Source organism: Apostichopus japonicus, chromosome 20 (genome assembly GCF_037975245.1).
Source record: "Apostichopus japonicus isolate 1M-3 chromosome 20, ASM3797524v1, whole genome shotgun sequence".
Taxonomy (NCBI): Eukaryota; Metazoa; Echinodermata; class Holothuroidea; order Aspidochirotida; family Stichopodidae; genus Apostichopus; species Apostichopus japonicus.
The window spans coordinates 3028286-3047487 of record NC_092580.1 but is presented as its reverse complement, the minus strand read 5'-3'; the positions used below and the strand labels follow the sequence as shown (position 1 = coordinate 3047487).

The window sequence follows — 19202 nt, the reverse complement described above, 5'->3', positions numbered from 1 at the left end:
AAACATTCACAATATGTGATATATGTACACTTCTATAGTTGAAAACTCCTTTTGATAAACTCACCCATTTTTCGCCTGAACATTGAAGTAAAACGTCGCGATATGTAACTTTCTCTACCTACGATAATAAATAAAAACCAAAATTACAGAATATCAGGTTTGTCATTTATTTCTGCTTTGATTTTTAAATCCCTTTGTATAAATATAGGCAATGTTCACACGGTAAAACAATTATGATAACAAATCATTTAATTGAGCACCTTGGACGGCATCATGAATCATCAATTCTATTAAAGTTATCAAGGATTAAATCAAGTAATATAAAAACAAAAACGATAATAACTGCTGTTCTCACCTCTTCGTCCCCCCCAATCAGTTCCATGCATATGTTGGTGTAAACTTCCAATTCAACCTGTCAAAGAGTAAATTTTGAGTGGCGCTTGTAGAAACGTGATTTCAAGATTTTTGCCATAAGGACACTACGATGACACATGTACAAAGCATATTTTGAAACTGTGAAGGACATATGTAGACAAAGGGAATACTATGCACGGGTAAGAACGTTATCACTTTACAGAATAACAAATAATTTTGAAACTCAAGCTTACGTTGAGGAAATATTTTGTAAGCGTTAGTATACAAAATAAATAATGGTATATTAACGGTTTACATATAACTAACGTGAAAGACTGACTTGTCTTGTAAGTATATAATCGCGACAATTATACTTACTTTTCCATCGTTCAGACAGAAGAGCAGTACTTTCAAATATGTTTCTCGTATTTTCTGTTTAAAGATAAATAGTGATAAAACATATGTAAGGGGTCATCGGCAGTACACTTAAATCAATGACTAAGTTTCTTGTTTCTTTAAATGATCAGTTTCTTTTTTTAAATCAATTCAGAAATTTGTAAATTTGTGTATGGTATTTTGTACGACCAATTGTCAAAATCATACAACAGCTGATTATTTATACTGAGAGTAGTGAGGGGTAAAAAAAGGCAAATTTGATACCAGAAACTCTTATAAGTCCATGGTTTTCCAGATTATAAACAAACATAACATATAATCTGAGATGAACACCATAAAACAAGTAAAAACCACAATATTTAGGTTAAGGAGAGGTATTAGAACCGTTCACGTTCTTGACTCATAAAATCATTTGGGAATTTAAGTTAACTATTACTATACATAAACACTGAAAGGTATATTTTGTTAATAGGTTTAATAGTTTCATATATGTTGTCATTTTTATATGCGCATTGGCTAAAACATGTTTTTATTATTATATATAATTTTTTTCACCAATTGCTTTGGATCACATGACTCATAACCTGTCATACATCCGACAAGTTTGAAGTCCGTCGTTAACAATGAGCTTATTTCCAGCGTCTCTAAGAAGGTGTCGATCACCGTCTTTTTGTGGGACACAAATAATGGCCAATATACGGCCAATATACAATTCTACCTGAGAGACTTCTACGACAGCATAAACAGGGGCAATTTCTCCAACACTCACCAAGTTCGCAATGAAGCTGATAATACGGTATAGAAACAGGTCATGGCCCTTTTTTCCATTTCTGTTTTTACTCTCCCTTATTATGGTGAGTCGATATCGTGCCTCTGTGTTACCAAATTGTTTTACATATAGAGGTAGGAAAGATTATGTGGTGAAGTATACATGCTAATAATATATTGGTTAACAGCGTTAACGTATGAAAGTTAACCCTTTGAACTCACCTTGTTTGTGAGTTCCGACTTCAAAGTATTTTCCAAAAATTCATTATCTGAAGGCTGAAATTTTTGTAAAGATAAAGTTAAATAAGTGTAGTGATTTGTCGCACTATTGATAGAGAGCTACCAAACAATTTTCTCGATTGATAAAACACAAAAGTGTCTTTTTATTTTATCCTGCATTAATGTTTCATCTAAACGAATCAAACTCATAATTAAAATACAATACAGTATAAAAGCAGTGAAAATCATATTATTAAGAAGTACTTATTAACAGTTTCAAACTCTGACGAGATTATTCCGATGATTTGCATTTACAAGTCAGTTACTTTTGCTGTGTTATACCACTTTTAAACAGAAGTTAGACAATGTAAACTTGACCCTGTTCCCGGTTATATTGTAGTCTTATCAGCTACTGAAGGCTATTAATTAATATTCGGTAAATTAGTCCTTTCTGAATTTTGACAAACTTCCGAACATACTTGAAAATAATGTCAAAACATCAATTTACTTTGAGATTCATATAAGCATTGTTAACACAAAGATTCATACCATGTGTTTAGCTAAAATATCCTTGGACAATTCTGCAATTCCGATTGTGTCACCATACTGTGGATGAAATAATAACAAAATAAACGCAAAACAATACGAAATTCATGTGAAGTGACATTGTGTTATACTGCAAGCTATATATTAATCTGTTTGAAGAACACTACTCACGGAAGTTTTACTTGTTTTCAAGTTTTGCATAGTATTTTACTAAGTGTAGAAATAATATTCACGAACAATTCTGTAAATAGATCAGTTTGGGAATTTCCCAACCGCTAATGCACACAAAAGTGTTTTATAACCCGACAGTGTATTTTCGAAATGTCTTTCGTGTGTACAAAATGTAAAAAACCAATAATTTAAATAATCTATATAAAAATGAGTGCAAAGACTGACTGTATAATCAATTTGATGGTAAAATAAAATGAAATCCTAATGAAACAACTCGAAGAGTTCAAAAGTACCACAACTTCCTTGCATGCTGATATGCATATTAAGGTGCGACGTTTATCGTTTCTGAATTAAGTCGCAACAAAACTTAAATTAGATACCTGATTGAAATGTCGTTGTATGGAAGGTAAGAAGGACAAGAAGAAAATCTGAAGAAAAAATGTAAAAGAAGGTCATATAAATATTGATCTTCAATAGTGAGGAGGAAGACAATGTATAGCTTACTTTTATTACTGCACATTAATAAAAAAAAACATGCGTACGATATCTTGAATATTTCGAACAAACAAAGGTTACATTCAAGCTTAAAATGATATTTGACAGTGGAAAATATCCGATTGGATTTAAGAAAATGGAGCAGATTCATTAAGTGTTGTTAAACTTGATTAGAACAGATTGATTCCATTCTGTCTCTTATAATTTGATCGTTTAATTGACGGAGGCTCAGAAGTATAGTCCATATAAATATATTTCATTTTGCCCCAACTTCAATATTGTTACGTTGAAAACAGTACATAGTAATTTAATGACAATTTCATTGGAATACTAAGCATAAATTCTCTGGCTATGTCATAATGCTAAGCACACACAAGCACACAAATTCGTTTCAGATACGACATGGATGCCTAACGTAACTTACTACATCATCAGTTCTAAAAAGGCTATAAATATGGCACTTTACAGCAATGTATGTACAGTTGAAAGTATTTTAACTTTCATTTTCACAACAGCAATTCTCTATCAAATGCCGTTTGACATGACACATAAATCTAGCATAATCTGGACATCTGCCATTTTTTCTTACCTTATCATCGCCACCAACTTTGCTGTCACCAGCTTTTCTGTCAGTACATTTTAGCATGTCATTTTTGTTGATCTAATGGTGTTGTATAATAAGAAGACAACAATTAATTGGAATCATTGTATACCACCATTTTTGTTTTACTTGCGCTGTCAGGATAAAACAAAATACAACTGAACGCGACAAACACGCGACACATGTTGAACTGTGATTAATTTGTGTTGTGCGAGATAAATAATTTGTTAACATTGCATTGAACGGAACATACAAAATATTCTTTCTTTCCTTGTAGATCAACCTGGACTTGTCATATCGCCCGGCGTTTATAAACGTCTGTTTACTAAGATTGACAATTACAGTTATTCTAGAGAAGAGTAAATACTTACGGCTTTCTCCTCAAAAAGTTGCAGAAGAACATCAGGTACCTTCTCTGAATACTAAGAAAAAGTAAATCGAATAAGTCGGTATTAATTTCAGACTTGTCTTGTAAATTTGATTTTGCTGTCCAAGGGATAACTTCTAATAGACTTACCGTTCCGCTGTTCTTTAAAATACGGATCATTTGGTCGGTTTTTATCTGTAATTTGTGTAAAAATTCACAATGATTAAATGTTCTCAAGAAATAGTAAGTACTGAACCTACAACGAATGCATCAACCAATCACGTCCATACACATATAAAATTAATGAAACCTTTTATGACCGTAGAAGTTACCTTATTACAGAAAAACATCAAGGTACGCGGTCTATAACTACTGATATACCAAGGGTTTTATTCCTTCTCAAATTATACACAATGTAAAAGATTTCACCTTTACCGACTGCGAAGTTTACCTACTTTACATTGCACTTGTTATATAACATCATCAAGGATGTATGAGACCTACAATTAAATTGTTTCCTTCCAAATTTTACCTAGAACAGGAAAAGTTTGTTCAACCCCTTAACAAAACTGTGTTGGCATATTCTCAAGCACCAGTTTGCATCACTTGTATTTCGAAGGTTGGAAGAACCTAGTACAATTATACTTTACTACACCTTGCGGTTTCATGTAAAAGTATACACCTTCCAATAAATGTTCATAGAAATAAACTGGAATACTAAATTGTAATACGTACCTTTTTAGTTTTCAGAAGCCCACAAATGATTTTAACGTATTCGTCAGTCTACAATGGCGCAAGTTAAAGAAAATGTAATGTGTTTGTCATAATCATATTTTACATTACATTTAAAGTAGAGGAATTTAAGCAGACATTGGTAATTGTAAGATAATGTGCTTTCAAAGATGCTTGGAATTTTATAGCTTTGCTAGCTGATGAACCAATTTGCAGACAGATGCTTACATAGAATAAATGAAGTTATATATAACAATTGGCATCAAATAGTCTCATTTTTGTAGATATTTAATCTTTTCAAGTTGGTTAATGTCCTATTTTGTATATAGCTTAATCACAAGAACTTCATGTCATTCATTAAAATAATCAAATCGAAAGCCCCTTAGGACATTTGGCAGTTTAATTTGGTGTACAGTGGATTTTAAGGGAGAGATTGGTATTGGGAATGGAAGCGGTTTGAGAGTGACTGAATGGATGGAATTGTTGGTTTAATGTGAGTCGCACAACCAAAGGGGAAAACGATCAATGTTTCACAAACTTACTTGTTTAAGTTTACTCACCCATGTTGTTGAACATTCAGCCAAATATAATGCTACATGTAAGGCTTCCTTCAAGGAAAGATAATCAAGAATTAATTTATCATTATTTCCGTTTTACCTCTTCGACTTCCGATGCTATTAAATATAACCTATTATAATTATTTTATTTGTATACGTGAACAATGTTGATCGCTTATGGATGACAAATGTACTTTGAAATGTATATTCCTACATGTAAGTTAATTTTTTTGAAAGATAATTCATCAGGAATGTATCTAGCAAACAACTTTAAAATAATTATTCTTTCTAAAATATCAATTAATTAACATCACAAGGAGGTGTCAGTCCAATGGGTTAGTAAAACAACCATCTCGAAAATATATTATTCTCCATGACTGGAAACATAATGTATTTTCATTGGAAAACATATTAAATTTTTAACTTATGGGCATCTAAAAATAATCAATTAGAACGACAAATACCTTTTTCTGTAATTTGCGAACAATATGGTGCAATTTCGTTGTCATATCCACCTGTAAAAGTTATGCAAATAAAAGTAATTATTTTTATAACAATCACGATACTTGTCATGATAGCAGTGTGTTAGAGCGCAAGCCTTGCTGTAGCATGAGTTGTTGGATGGAATTTTCTATCCGAAAAAAAAATGATTATTGTATTTGTCGTTAGAAAAGCGTGAAGAATATGTCGCTATTCAAATGCATAGTACATAATAAAAAAACAAAATAGTTAAGTATACAAACCATGCCACATTTAAGTAGTACCATAAACACACATAGAACAAGACACTACAGCAGAGATTGGATGGTCGAACATGATGTTAGCTACCTGTCACATCAAATGTATGTACGCATGTATGTTAATTGTTTTATTCATGAATATCTTCGTGTTTTGGGATCACATTTAATTACAAAAGAGGTCATAAAAGGATGGAAATATTACCCCAAACATTCAAAGTCCCTACACAGTTAGTGAATATAACAGTGTTTTGCTAATAACATCAACGGATAAACAAAATGGATACATTTGGGGTGATTATGTTTAGGGAGGTTTGATGAGCTAAAAGAATAACTTACGTTATGTTCCTTTTCGAAATTTTCAAGTAGTTTCTGAAATGAACTAGACTCTACCTACAAATAGAATGAAATTTTGGAATTTATCAGTGCGATATGACTTAATTTTGCAGTTGTCATTTGACAAAAAATAACATTCCCCTTATAACATTTTTTCAAAGAAATAGTAAACTCAGCGCACAACCTTCACGATTTGGCCAGTAGAATGTATCAGTTCATTCTCATTTGCTTAAATACACAGTTGATTCCCCCAGACTAGTAAATGTGAATAATATTTACATACCTTAAGTTGCTTGACGTCTTTGTGAAATGTTTTCAGTATTTTCTTAAAGCCATTTATGACATCCTTAGTCTGTTAAAAGTATTAGAAGAAATATTGAACATCCTTCGGTTATGCAACATTATGTTTGTTTTTACTGTGGTAGATACAGTGAATCTTGGAAAACGAAAAACTTTCCATGAATATTGTGGAAGTTGAAATAGACTATTAATGTTGTCTGTGGTCTTGATCAAACCGGGTAACAGGCACACTAGCTATGGCATCCTGTTTTTTCGAAGGTAGATAGAAACAGAGCAAGGCAATACTGTAGATAGTGACATCGAAATAGTAACATCGTAACTATTAGATCGTGTATATACTTGGATAACTCTCGTTAAAGGTGAAATAATAATAGAACAAGTAATTTATCTGGTCAAAGCATTCTTATCTTAGAATAAAGGATATACTTTAATAACGTAAAGATTATTAAAATGCACTGGTTTTGTTTTTAGTTTAAACAATGTAATCATTCCAAGGAACGTCTTACGTACAACTGCCTCTGTTTTTTGATGACCTTCGATGAGTGACGAAGTTTCACCACTTGTATTCTCTACCATCTCAGATTTTATTGAAACCTTTTTCTGCAGATTGAAACAATGTTATAATTTAAAGAGATTGTAAACACCTACAAGTTTATGCTATTATATGTACATTGAGCTACAAATTAGCGAACTAAAGGTAAGTTTCTTCAATCAAAGTCACTCTTTTCACTCTATCACTGCTTAAGGTAATTATGCAATCGAGTAGTTAGATAAGGATCACCTATTGCCTGAAACTGGTGTGAAATTTTTATTTTCACTACATGAGAAACCTAGCTTTTGCTCTGTACTAAGGTTATCTTTGTGTGAACATAAGAGCTATTGTTAGATTAAACACTGCCAAGGTGATGCATAAGGATTGAAATGTACAAATAACTAACGTATTCCATTGTCGCTTCCTCATCTTCTTCAGCTTGTTTATGTGGTGGCCAAAGTTTTCTGATATCATCTCATGTGAAGAAAATAAGTGTAAAGGCATAGAACTATAGAGAAAAAATCGAGTTGAAATTGAAACCAAAATAACTCAAATGGCATCTGACATAACCCTCGCAGATCATACCTTTAAAATTTATGGTGCTTCGAATCACACAAACTTGTTTGAGATGCCAAATTATTATGATAACAAAATATTATATGAGACACAAACCCAACCATCATCATTGGTCCAAAACAGCTAAGTTAGTTATTATTCAATTTTAGAGATATCTCGGAGTTAGTGATTCTTTACAAACAAGGCTGGAGACGTGGTCAAGTGTAAACACTGCATGATCCACATATGTGTGCTTCAATAATTTACGTTGTTCCTGGTTAAAATATTTATCTCCCATGATAAAGATGGGTTTTGCAATACCGAATGTAAAATATGACCTATTGATTACCCTAATGATGGCATTATATTTAAGTTCAACATTGGCTACCCTGCAATAAGTACCAAAACAGAGAACGAGAAAGGTCTCAGATCTAATGCAACTATGACATCACATATTTACAAATTGATTGCTCCCAGACGTAACGAAACAAAACAAGAATTTCTTAAAATGTAAGTGTTTTGTTCTCCATAAAAAGTATATAAGCAAGTACGACGGTTAGGTTATTGTCTCATTTAATATCACAAAATCCTTCAGACGCCGATAACATGTGTTGTGAAACATACCTCTTTTGTATTTTATTACCACGATGAGAATAACAAAAACACCGATGATCACAATAACCAAAGGGATGACAATGGCAGGTGCATTTGGTGGATTTGTAGAGCATTCTGAAAGTAACCGGCAGAAATAACATAAACTTAATAAATTGTGGTCCCAGTACTCTTTTAATATATAAAGAAGACGTTAAGTATGTTTACATAAACTTAGCAGAAATAATGATTCATAATGATATAATTCTCGTTGCGGTATATATTAACTGACATAAGAGGAATGAAATGTAGGAAAGAAGTAATTAAAAATGCAGTCGAACCTGTTGAAAAGTAATACAACTTTAGCTGCTACTCAGTATGATGAAAAATCGTCTAAGATGCTTTATATATATATATATATATATATATATATATATATATATATATATATATATATATATATATATATATATATATATATATATATATATATATATATATATATATATATATATATATACATATATATATATATATATATATATATATATACATATATATATATATATATATATATATATATATATATATATATATATATATATATATATATATATATATATATATATGCAATTACTGCACCTGCGCTTAACGATACAGTCGAGGAGAACTCGCTCTGTTGATATATAGATGCATTAGCAACACACGCGAGTTCCGCCTGATCACTGCAGTTCTCGAATTTGTAATCCGCAGTTACATGAAACGTGCTTGTCCCGGTTTTATTGTTAAGGACGGTGCGACTTTCCACATTCGACACTAAAGTATAGCTGGGTTTATCAAGTTGAACCCAAGTAAGTGGCATTGGAGGTCTATATCCTTCAATCGAGCATGTTATCCTTCCAGACAAAGCGGATTGTATCGAACAGACCTCTTCATTTTCACATCCATCGATCGCAACAGACTTATTCCTTGGGGAAACTGACACAAGAGGAATGAAATTTAAAAAAGGAGTAATGAAAAACGCAGCCAAAAAAATTGAAAAGTAATACAAGTATGGCTGTCACTCAGTATAATGAAAACCGTCTAAGATGCTTAATATTAGCTGGAATATATTTTCATCAAAATGTACTTTCTTTTAATGTTGGACACCCGTGTGGGTACGGATATTTGGGACGGCTAGCCAATGAAGATCAGTTAACTCCAGATGTCCAGTTAGTGTAATTTATTAACAAAGACCAAACCAAACAGTGCACTAACCTAACGCTATTTGTAAGAAGGTATTATAAAAATTATACAGTGTTAAAACAAATAAGAAAATAAGGGATAAAACACTGCACAACTTTTAAATAGAACCCAGAACATAACAGTGGGTTTTCACATCTCAAACTCAATTAGGTGAGTCAGCATTGGCTCTCTCTCTCAACCAGGGTTAGACTTTGTGGCATTTCCATTTACACGGATAAAAATAACTTGATTGTAAAACCTAACATCACCAACAACATATGAAACCGAAAATCTGTATATTCGACATATAACAATACAATAAAACCGTTTTGACTTATATATTGTTCGTAAGTAAGTTCGTTCGGAAGCTCAAGATGCATGATATGCGATGCATAGTTTCCAATACCGATATATTGTCACAAGGGAATCGAATAACTGTGATTCAAAACATGAGATCCATACTGTTTCAGAATATCTTTGTAAATTTGAGCATGTAATGAATGATCTCAGCATTCAACTGCCTCATGCCACTAACTTACGGAATTCGCCACCTGGTACAATACGTGCTGGTTTAAGTTTTTCAACGAAGTCTTTGTAGATAGTTCATCCATATGGGTAGGTATTCATATGTGTAACTTTCTAGTTTTGAAATTTATTTTATATTGGGTGAGCACACTGTTATGTACTGTGCTTTACAGGGGATGGGTGGGGTTGCTGGTGGAAGGGATAGTAGGGGTGAGGGGTGGAGTCTGTAGGTGTAAGGTATATTGTGGATGCTTTGTTCTTCAACTCCTGTATTACTCGTCCGTTTTACTTTTATTATTTTCTGTTGTTTTAATTGCCAATGATAAGTATGTAACATGAACTAATGAATCAAACCAACGAAGTAAACGTGAACATATACATTTCATTTAACGTCAATAAGGCATAGTGTCATTTTATTTAAGGTTGTTGTGATATATGATAATAAGGAAGTAGTGATTTATTATTTGCAATAACAATTTCTTCCATCAAACAAAATTGGAACGCAATTGCACTTACTTGTAACACTGATTTTAGTCCTAGTTATACTAGTTACCTCGCCGTTTGTAGAAGTACATACATATGATCCTTCCTGATCATATTTTCTAACGGTTATTTCAACTTGTCCGCTATCCGTTCTGCGACAAATGTCATATTTGACACATCTCCCATCCAAATGGCTTAATGACGCTTCTGTAATCATTTGTTTAGTTCCATTAAGAAAAGTAGCTTCGATTTGGGCAAGTTTGTGCGACTTTGATGGACAGTTTAGCATAAATGATGTCCCAATTTCTACAAACTTGTTTTCATAGGTCACATTAATATCCTCAGTGTCACTTGTTACTAGAACTGAACTGTTATTGTTTTCAATAACAGCAAATCCAGTAGCCACACAAGTAAAAAGCTGCAAAACACTTTTCTTTGCGTCGTAAGTCAGAGTAGAAATGGTTGTATGCAAATTATTATTGCTGTCTTCTCTTGTCTCATCTGGCTGGGTCTCTTTCATCCCTGTTGGGCCTAGAGAGAGCCATGTTAAATCAATTTTGGGACGAGCGTCTCGTGCCACACATATTAAAACATGTGTGCCTTCCTTCCCATCCTGCACACACTGTGAAGATGAAGATGTCCTACAGTCTTCAACGCTGATTGTTTCCAACGGCACTGTTTTAAGAGATAGTGAGATTTTGTTCAATATTTATTCCATAAAGGGAAAACCCTGTCACGATTACTTTCGTAACTTATATTTACAGTTTGATGCCAGTATTTTACCACCCATTTTCTCCACTATTATATTTTCATTAATTGAATATTACCATAGGATGACTGATACAAGCTTTAACAACGGATTCCTCTTTGGCTTCACTTACATCATAAGCGCCAAAAGAGGCGAGGGGATAGGGTGAGAGAATGCTGAGTTCTTACCCCATTGTAATGGAATGCTCTTCTCCTGTCGCAGGAGAAATTTCTAACTTGTTTCTTTAGTAGTCACTTTTGGTTTATATGAGACAACTGTTGTTACATTTTGCAGTCAAAAAGTAACTCAATTGGGGAACATGTGAACACAGTCATAGCTATCAGGCTGTCGCAGATTTCAAAAAAATGTGATACAACGCACTACTATTACCGGGCTCAGTAGGCAGCAGTATAAATGACGAAAGCAAAGTGTTGCTTCCCTTTCCACGATTCGTAACAAGTATTTTGAAACTGAGAATTAATAAATCAAAACTTTGGAACGAACACACTTGTCTTGTTTTCTCAATTAATCACATTTACACGACTACATTAATGGCTTTGGGACATTGGCGTGGGCAGTGATAATTTGAAAATAGTAGGAACATTTAGCCGATATTTCATGATATAACCCTCACACGGTATTTTAAGAAACACATGATCAATTTATACAGAAGACAATATATCTCTAACATACCCCAAATTACCTCAATAATAAAGGAAAGGAAAAATGATATGTTTTATACCAAACCTACTTGAAAATATTTAAGCAAATCTAATTTACCTATGATGTTCACTTCCATGTCTGCCTTAGTGCTGCTTCCATCTTCGTGTAGGACAGATATGGTGTAAATTCCTTCATTTCTGAATTCAGGGTTATTGATGATCATGGAACCGTCTGATTTGATGTCAAATTCCCCTGAATCGTATCCACTGCCATATTTGTTGTTTTGTCTATCTATCCTTAAGAAAGATTGGTCATTCCCATCAAAAAACCAGCGAACAGCGTAAAAAGAACTTTCGTATTGGCAAGATAAAACTGATTTCACGTTCTGGGTTACACGATAAGTACCTTCACAAATGAGTCTTGATTCTGAGAAAAAAATTACAAATAAGGCACAAGAACAGGACGTTTATTTTGAGAATATTATTAAATCCTCTTGAGAACAAAGGAGTACATAATAATGTAGTGTAATATAGATATATGTCAAAGTATCAAACAATCTAAGATGAACTTCATGTCAAAGCTAACAATTAAATTTACTTCAATCGGACATAAAAGCCTAATACAATGTTATTAAATATTTTAATGCAGTCGAAAAAGGGTTTACATATAGCCTATCGTAAATGCGATATCCTTCCATAAAAGTCCGTTGGCATTCATCTTTCGGTTAAAATGGGAACATCTGAAAGCAGGAATCAGGATTTAACTAAATTTTTAATGCATATTGTTATATTCACAAGATCTTATGAAAAAATTGTATCAATTTTTATTCTTGAAGAGGGAAATTAGATAGCAAAAACGTCCTCTGTTTTTAATCAATTACATTTACATCATGAAAATATCAAACGCATGCGTCAGGGAAGTGTAATGCAAATTTTTGGAACATAGAATTGTTCTTTACTGACCAGTAGTATAACTTTATTATCGGTTTAAGTGAAGAGCCTCAGTGGAAGTCTTACCAGAGATTCGTACACCAACGACCAGCACGTACAAGATCCAATAAATTCGTTGTAAAATTTCCATCTTCTGTTTGTGATTTGACTCCGAATCGCCAAAAGAAAATAAACGTTTGCGCACATAAACAATACACAACTGTTAAACGGTACTGACTTGAAGGTTACTTTTCCATTATTTCAACAAATGGAGGTAATACCAACCTTCGACAAAAAGCGTTTCATCTATCAGACACTGTCGTTGTAATCGTTACCGTTCTGTTATATGGTGGACTGGTCGACGAAATGAAACTGAATTATGTTAAGGGTACAGTTGTTTGCTGTAGGTCATACTAAATAAACATATCTTGAATGTTATCAACCTAATCGCGATATACGTGTTACCTTTGGACTTCAACGAATTTAATGCAAAACGGTTAAGATTGTGTTCTTCGTTTCTAACGACACACGATGTATCATTGAGACATATGAACAATGTTGGATCAATGTATACATACAGTTCTGTAGTAACTGTAACGTTTTCTGACGAACTCGGCCAGCGTATTGACCGGTGTAGTTTTTTTCATGTCATGTATCCAACAATGCTCTTATCTTTCACATCTAGTCACTTGCTGACTTCAATTTTCATTGAATGCTTTGTTAACTCGACATGCCTGACTTAAACCATTTAGTCATGTATTTGAAGTTACCTATGCAACTATATCACTAATGTAGAGACTACCTTACCACGCAGGACAAAAATACACGGTAAATTTTCTGTGCAGCCTACGGTACCAGTGTTCATTATGTGTTTCCATACTAGGGCATTGAAACTTACTTACTGAAACAAAACGAAGTACATTGTTTACCTTCTACAGTCTTGAGCTTCTAATATAATGTTCTAAAATCGATAAACAATCTTTGAAGTTAATAATAATGGACAATAACGCCACATTCAGGTTATGTTCAAATTACAATGTGAGACAAGTTGCCAAGTGAGATGACACTATTGCTGATATATAACATAAAAATGCAACAATTTAGAAAAACTAAAGGGATTACTTTAATAGCTTTAATATTTCGTTTTCAGAAAATAATTACAGCGGCTGGACTTGATTTCTCAGCAAACTTGCACAATTTGTCTGAACCAAATCCTCGTAAAGAGTTTTTATATGACGAATATGTGGCTATATCAATCCGGTGATATCCTATGCTGTGACACATGCCTCTGGCAACAGACGAGAGAATAATGTCATCATTACAATCGAGCTAAATATGTTTGTTTCTTTTTATCATATTAAAATCATTTTATGCACAGAATCAACAACTCTAACAAGGGTTTTAATTTGATGAAATTATAAAATACAGAAACATTGACAGCTAAGCAAATATTCTGAGTTTAATGCATTTGAATGAGCTATCACCACAACGATTGTGCTGTAAATATACCCCAAAAAGGGTACAATTAATCAACCATCTTTTGATTTATGGACAAGTTAACTCGGTTTGAAGTACTTATCTATTCATGGTACGTGTTGCATTGATAACCCCCCGTGATTCTGAAAATGAAATACAACTGCAACTTTATTGTTATTCAAACTGAAACAGTAATAGGTTCGAGGGCCTTAATTTATAAATATTTTTAAACGTGTTTATAAGTCACAAATTTTATATGGAAGCTATAAAAATCGTGTTAAATTGATTGTCACGGGAATAACTCTTTAAAATATTACTCGGGACAATATTTGTTGGTGATCTTGACAACCGCCGATTGTGAAACCACGTACATCATTTATTGTGTGACGACTGAATTGTATTCAAATTGGTATTGAACTCCTAACTTGCTGCGTTGTCTTCGACTTGCCTCAATTACGAGTTTTTTTTTTAAGGTGGCTCGACTCAACAAGTATGCTTATGAATGACACGTGAAAATAAAACCACATGGCAGTATGGGAGTATTAAAGCTGTAAAGCAATAGTTTCACCTGAAGTTTGCATGGAAATAGAGGAGAAAGCGGGGGTTACCCCCCGTGATTATGAAAATGAAATACAACTGTAACTTTATTGTTCTTCAAGCAGCAACAATAATAGGTTCGAGGTCCTTAATTTATTAATAATCTTAAACGTGTTTATAAGTAACAAATTGAATAAGGAAGCTATAGAAATTGATAAACAACTTAATAGTAGATGATTTGAAACGGGTTAAGTTGATTCTGCCTAATACTGCCTTACATGACGTTACTTTGTAATTTCCGTCTTAATGATTGGATGATCAATTCACAAGAGAGAATAATATGATAAAGACGTCTGCGAAACACAACCTGAACATTGTACCATGAAATTATAGTCATAACCACCATGTTATGCTGTAACTAAGTTTATGTAACTGGATAAGGGCAATACTTTTAGTACCTGTTTCCATTCTCTTCAGCTTTAGGTAAAATAGTGAATACCATTGTATATTCTGTGACTCCTGTAATAGCCTGCACCAATTTCTTCAAAGATACGCAATATGGGACGTCGACATACATTTTTTGGGATACTATTTTTCTTCACTTTTACATCAAGTAAGTAATTTTTGATAATAATATTATTAGCGTAATTTGTTCTTCTTTATTTCTTGACGTTACTCGTTATGACTTCTTTTCAAAATATAATCTGTGACAATTCGTTTGGACTTGAGAAGCTACTCTCCCATTTGATATATGTATAACACATTTTTGGTACATAATATCATAAATAGAATAAATAAATAGAAAATTTGGTACAGTGTACATCATATTTTCCTGCTTTTAATCCAGGTTTAGCTCAGTTGATAATAACAGAATCAATTCTTCCTGGCCATTCAGTCAACATGATCTGTCCTTGTATCACACCGTCGAAGAGCTCTCTGGTGTGGCTATTCAACGGTAGGATAATGCTTGCCGAATCCCTGCTGCCCAGTGAATTTGGATTTAGCAACGTTAACGGAAGTTTAGCGGACCACGAAGGATATTCGCGTCTGCATGTTTATGATTTCTCTCATAACAACAGAGGTGTTTATAAATGCCTGGTTGGCAATTCCATACAGAGCACTTATAACTTAGTTGACGAAGGTCAGTTACTTCCTTAAATAGGGTAAACATGGTTAACTTTATATCAACTGTAATCACATTGTCTGCAATTGATCGGAATTTTCTAGAACACCCAAAACCAAAATGTAAAAAGTTTTACATCAATTTTGGACTGTATGATTATAACCACAAATTTATTCATGAATGGATTTGCTGAATTATTGTCATCAAGAATGGAGAATTTTAAAGCTTTTACTGTTTAAAGGGGCATTTTTTATATATATCATTGTTATATTATGTCGTGGTTCTTCTTATTGCCTACTAAGCAACATTTAGTCTAGTTACTTATATATCAATTTTCTATATGAACATTTTCCGTCTTATCCATAGGTCAGGATGCAAAAGTTTCGTTATTATCACTGAGATTTGTTAACATGAACAAATTGGTCTCAGTACGTCTTACAAAGTAACCAACTTTGAAATCTAAAAGTTTCATGGTGACAAAACCAAAATTTGCACCAGTATTCGCTGTATTTTGATATCTTAAAGAGATGGTTTACGTCTCTGTAGATTTTCTTTAAACACCTCTTGGTCAATTCAGGTAACAATAATTCCAGTCTCAGTTCATGTATGTTTGATGGCGACCGACTTTACACTGCAAGCGACTATTTCGTTTGACACGGTATTTCATTTTGTTTTCCTTCGAGCAGTTGGCAAGCTGAAGATTTACCTGAATGATTACATCCTAGAAAAATCCAAATACATAACAGCGGAAAGGATGTACAGGTTACGGTGTACTGATCGTGGTCCACAAGAGAATGATGATAACGTACTGCGCATCACATTGAATACTACTTATCTCTCCAAGAGGGGTAGAGAAAAATATCTAACCCAATCCTTTTTCGGAATAACGGAAGCAGAATTTCAACATTTTCTTAGCAAAAATACTTCACAACTAATGGTCAGCTGCCGACGTCAAGGGAGTACTGGAAACCTGGTTGCATTTACTGTTCGAAGCCTCTTAGCAGTTGGTGAGAAAAAACAACTGTTCATTTCACATTCGACTTTCAACAATATTGTTAGTTTCTTTTCCTCTAAAAGTATACAATAATTTAGTTTTACTTGATAAACTTTTCTATTTTACTATTTTTTTTACTATACGTCAAATAAATTGTGGTGAAGATCAACTTTGAACTGATTGCAAGAGGAAAACGACGAGGCACAAGTAAAATTGCGATAAAGCTGTTACAAACACGTTATCATGATACATTTGCATTATTTAGTTAATGTCTGTTACAAACACGCTTGACCTATTAGAAGTTTTTTTTTTATATATTCCTCAATCGTCCCTTATTTCAGTCGTTCCTGATTTAAGGATCATCGTAAATGGTGTCAACGTATCAGGATCCTATACCGCAGAACGAGGGGCTAATCTTACTGTAGAGTGTATTGCATTTGGTACTAAACCGCAAGTAATACTAATTTGGCAAACCATGGATTTTACTGATGAAAATTACACAATTCTTGAAGAAAACTACAACGTCTACCATCCGTCGACTTTTAATTACAGAATCCATTTAGAGACAAAATTGGAAAACAACATTGAGATAACGTGTTTAATGCATGGTCCAACCGATATCCTAGACGATAGTGTCACAATCAGGATACTTGTAAGGGGTAAGACATAAATAAGTATATACGTATATAAGAATATAAGTATAATTAAAAGTTTACGATCGGTATACATTTTATTTCTCCAAATCTCTGTTTATAGAGCCACACATGCATGATACTCCTACCATGGCTCTTCCGGAGGTGTCATTTTGTGTGCGGTCATCACTGTCATGTACTACATTCGTCGCGGTTGGAAGCTCATTTTTTGTGCCATGTATTGCCCAAAACGTATATAATAATATAATAGATTCCTTATGTAAAATGGGAAGTCTTATTTAATCTTCGACAGAGACTACTGGGTGACAGGGGTGACGGGAGTGACAGGGGTAAAGGGGTTAACGGTGTAAGGGGGAGGGGTGACTGTGTGACGTGGTTGATGGGGGTTGGGCTTTTCTTAAAACCGTAACGTATGCAAACCCTACTATAATTTGTTTTCTTTGTGATGAAGATAAGTGTTATGAACAAATTAAACAAACAGCTAAGCAAATTCGTACTGCATTTTTCATATATGTGAGATTTAATGTTCTTTCAAATTGCAAGGCTGAAGACTTGATCAAAACTAAACATTACATCATCGAACCACATCTGTCTAATTTTTCGTATGTGTTCATTTATTTTAAACAATGTTGTTTTTACCTTTTTACCTTCTCGGTATAGCGTGAGAAAGCGGAATATATTACGTACAAATATACATATGCTGTACTTGCGAAATACATACATGGTTAACTTAAAAAATAAATTTTAGACATATTTAAATATATATTTACACATATATATATTCCATGAGAATTGTATTTATTCCCTTAAGGTATATATTTTTATATTCTCCAGGCGTACATAAAGTATTTTCTTAAAAACAAATATGTATTCTGTGCAAAAATATATATTCTCTTACAGTAAATATTCTGTCAATAATATATATTCTCTAACACAAAAATATGTTTTCTCTGCCAAGAATATATTTATTCTCTAAGAGAAAAATATATATATATATTCTCTACGAGGAAAAATATATATATATTCTCTACGAGGAAAAATATATATATTCTCTAAAAAAAATATACATTTCAGTGAAACTGCGCTCTGCACCACTGTCGTAACAGTTTACCTGCCTTGGACATTTTAATAGGCACTCGCGGTAGACCGCATGAAATTTGAGCTGTGCAAGTGACTTTTCCACGTTCGTTTCCTTTACAAGGCTTGGCAAATTGATTACGTAACACACCGGCTAACGTTCTAAACTAATAACCTCTAAATGTGAAGAAGAGAATACTTATTTTTTCTTACAAAGATTAAACATTTATTTTTGCACAGACAATAATTTGTTTCTATAGAATATATATATTTTCTGTCACAGAATTTATATATTTTGATAGAGAAAAAAAATTTCGTTCACAGAATTGACATACTTTTTGAAAAGGATATATATATTCTTTATTTCTTCTCTTAGAGAATAAATATATTTCTTCGGCAGAGAAAAAATATTTTTTTGTGTGAGAGAATATATATTTTTGACAGAATACATATTTGTTATTAAGAAAATACTTTCTGTACGCCTGGAGAATATATAAATATATACTTAAGGGG

General features: G+C 33.0%; 1 protein-coding gene across 1 annotated transcript in view; it reads right to left on the bottom strand.

Annotated features, from left to right (window-relative positions):
• The window catches only part of LOC139961290 (uncharacterized), a 33825-nt gene extending 20845 nt beyond the window's left edge, over positions 1–12980 (bottom strand). The window contains exons 1-21 of the mRNA XM_071960402.1: positions 12917–12980; positions 12018–12326; positions 10523–11164; positions 8900–9235; positions 8291–8395; positions 7518–7585; positions 7090–7179; positions 6563–6631; positions 6283–6336; positions 5671–5721; positions 5210–5257; positions 4653–4700; positions 4068–4112; positions 3922–3972; positions 3539–3610; positions 2835–2882; positions 2287–2343; positions 1741–1794; positions 733–786; positions 356–412; positions 65–118 (exon numbers count right to left, since the gene is read on the bottom strand). Of these exons, the coding sequence (XP_071816503.1) occupies positions 65–118; positions 356–412; positions 733–786; positions 1741–1794; positions 2287–2343; positions 2835–2882; positions 3539–3610; positions 3922–3972; positions 4068–4112; positions 4653–4700; positions 5210–5257; positions 5671–5721; positions 6283–6336; positions 6563–6631; positions 7090–7179; positions 7518–7585; positions 8291–8395; positions 8900–9235; positions 10523–11164; positions 12018–12326; positions 12917–12980 (2376 nt within the window). The remainder of the gene's footprint in view (positions 1–64; positions 119–355; positions 413–732; positions 787–1740; positions 1795–2286; positions 2344–2834; positions 2883–3538; positions 3611–3921; positions 3973–4067; positions 4113–4652; positions 4701–5209; positions 5258–5670; positions 5722–6282; positions 6337–6562; positions 6632–7089; positions 7180–7517; positions 7586–8290; positions 8396–8899; positions 9236–10522; positions 11165–12017; positions 12327–12916) is intronic.
• Positions 12981–19202: the final 6222 nt, after the last annotated feature.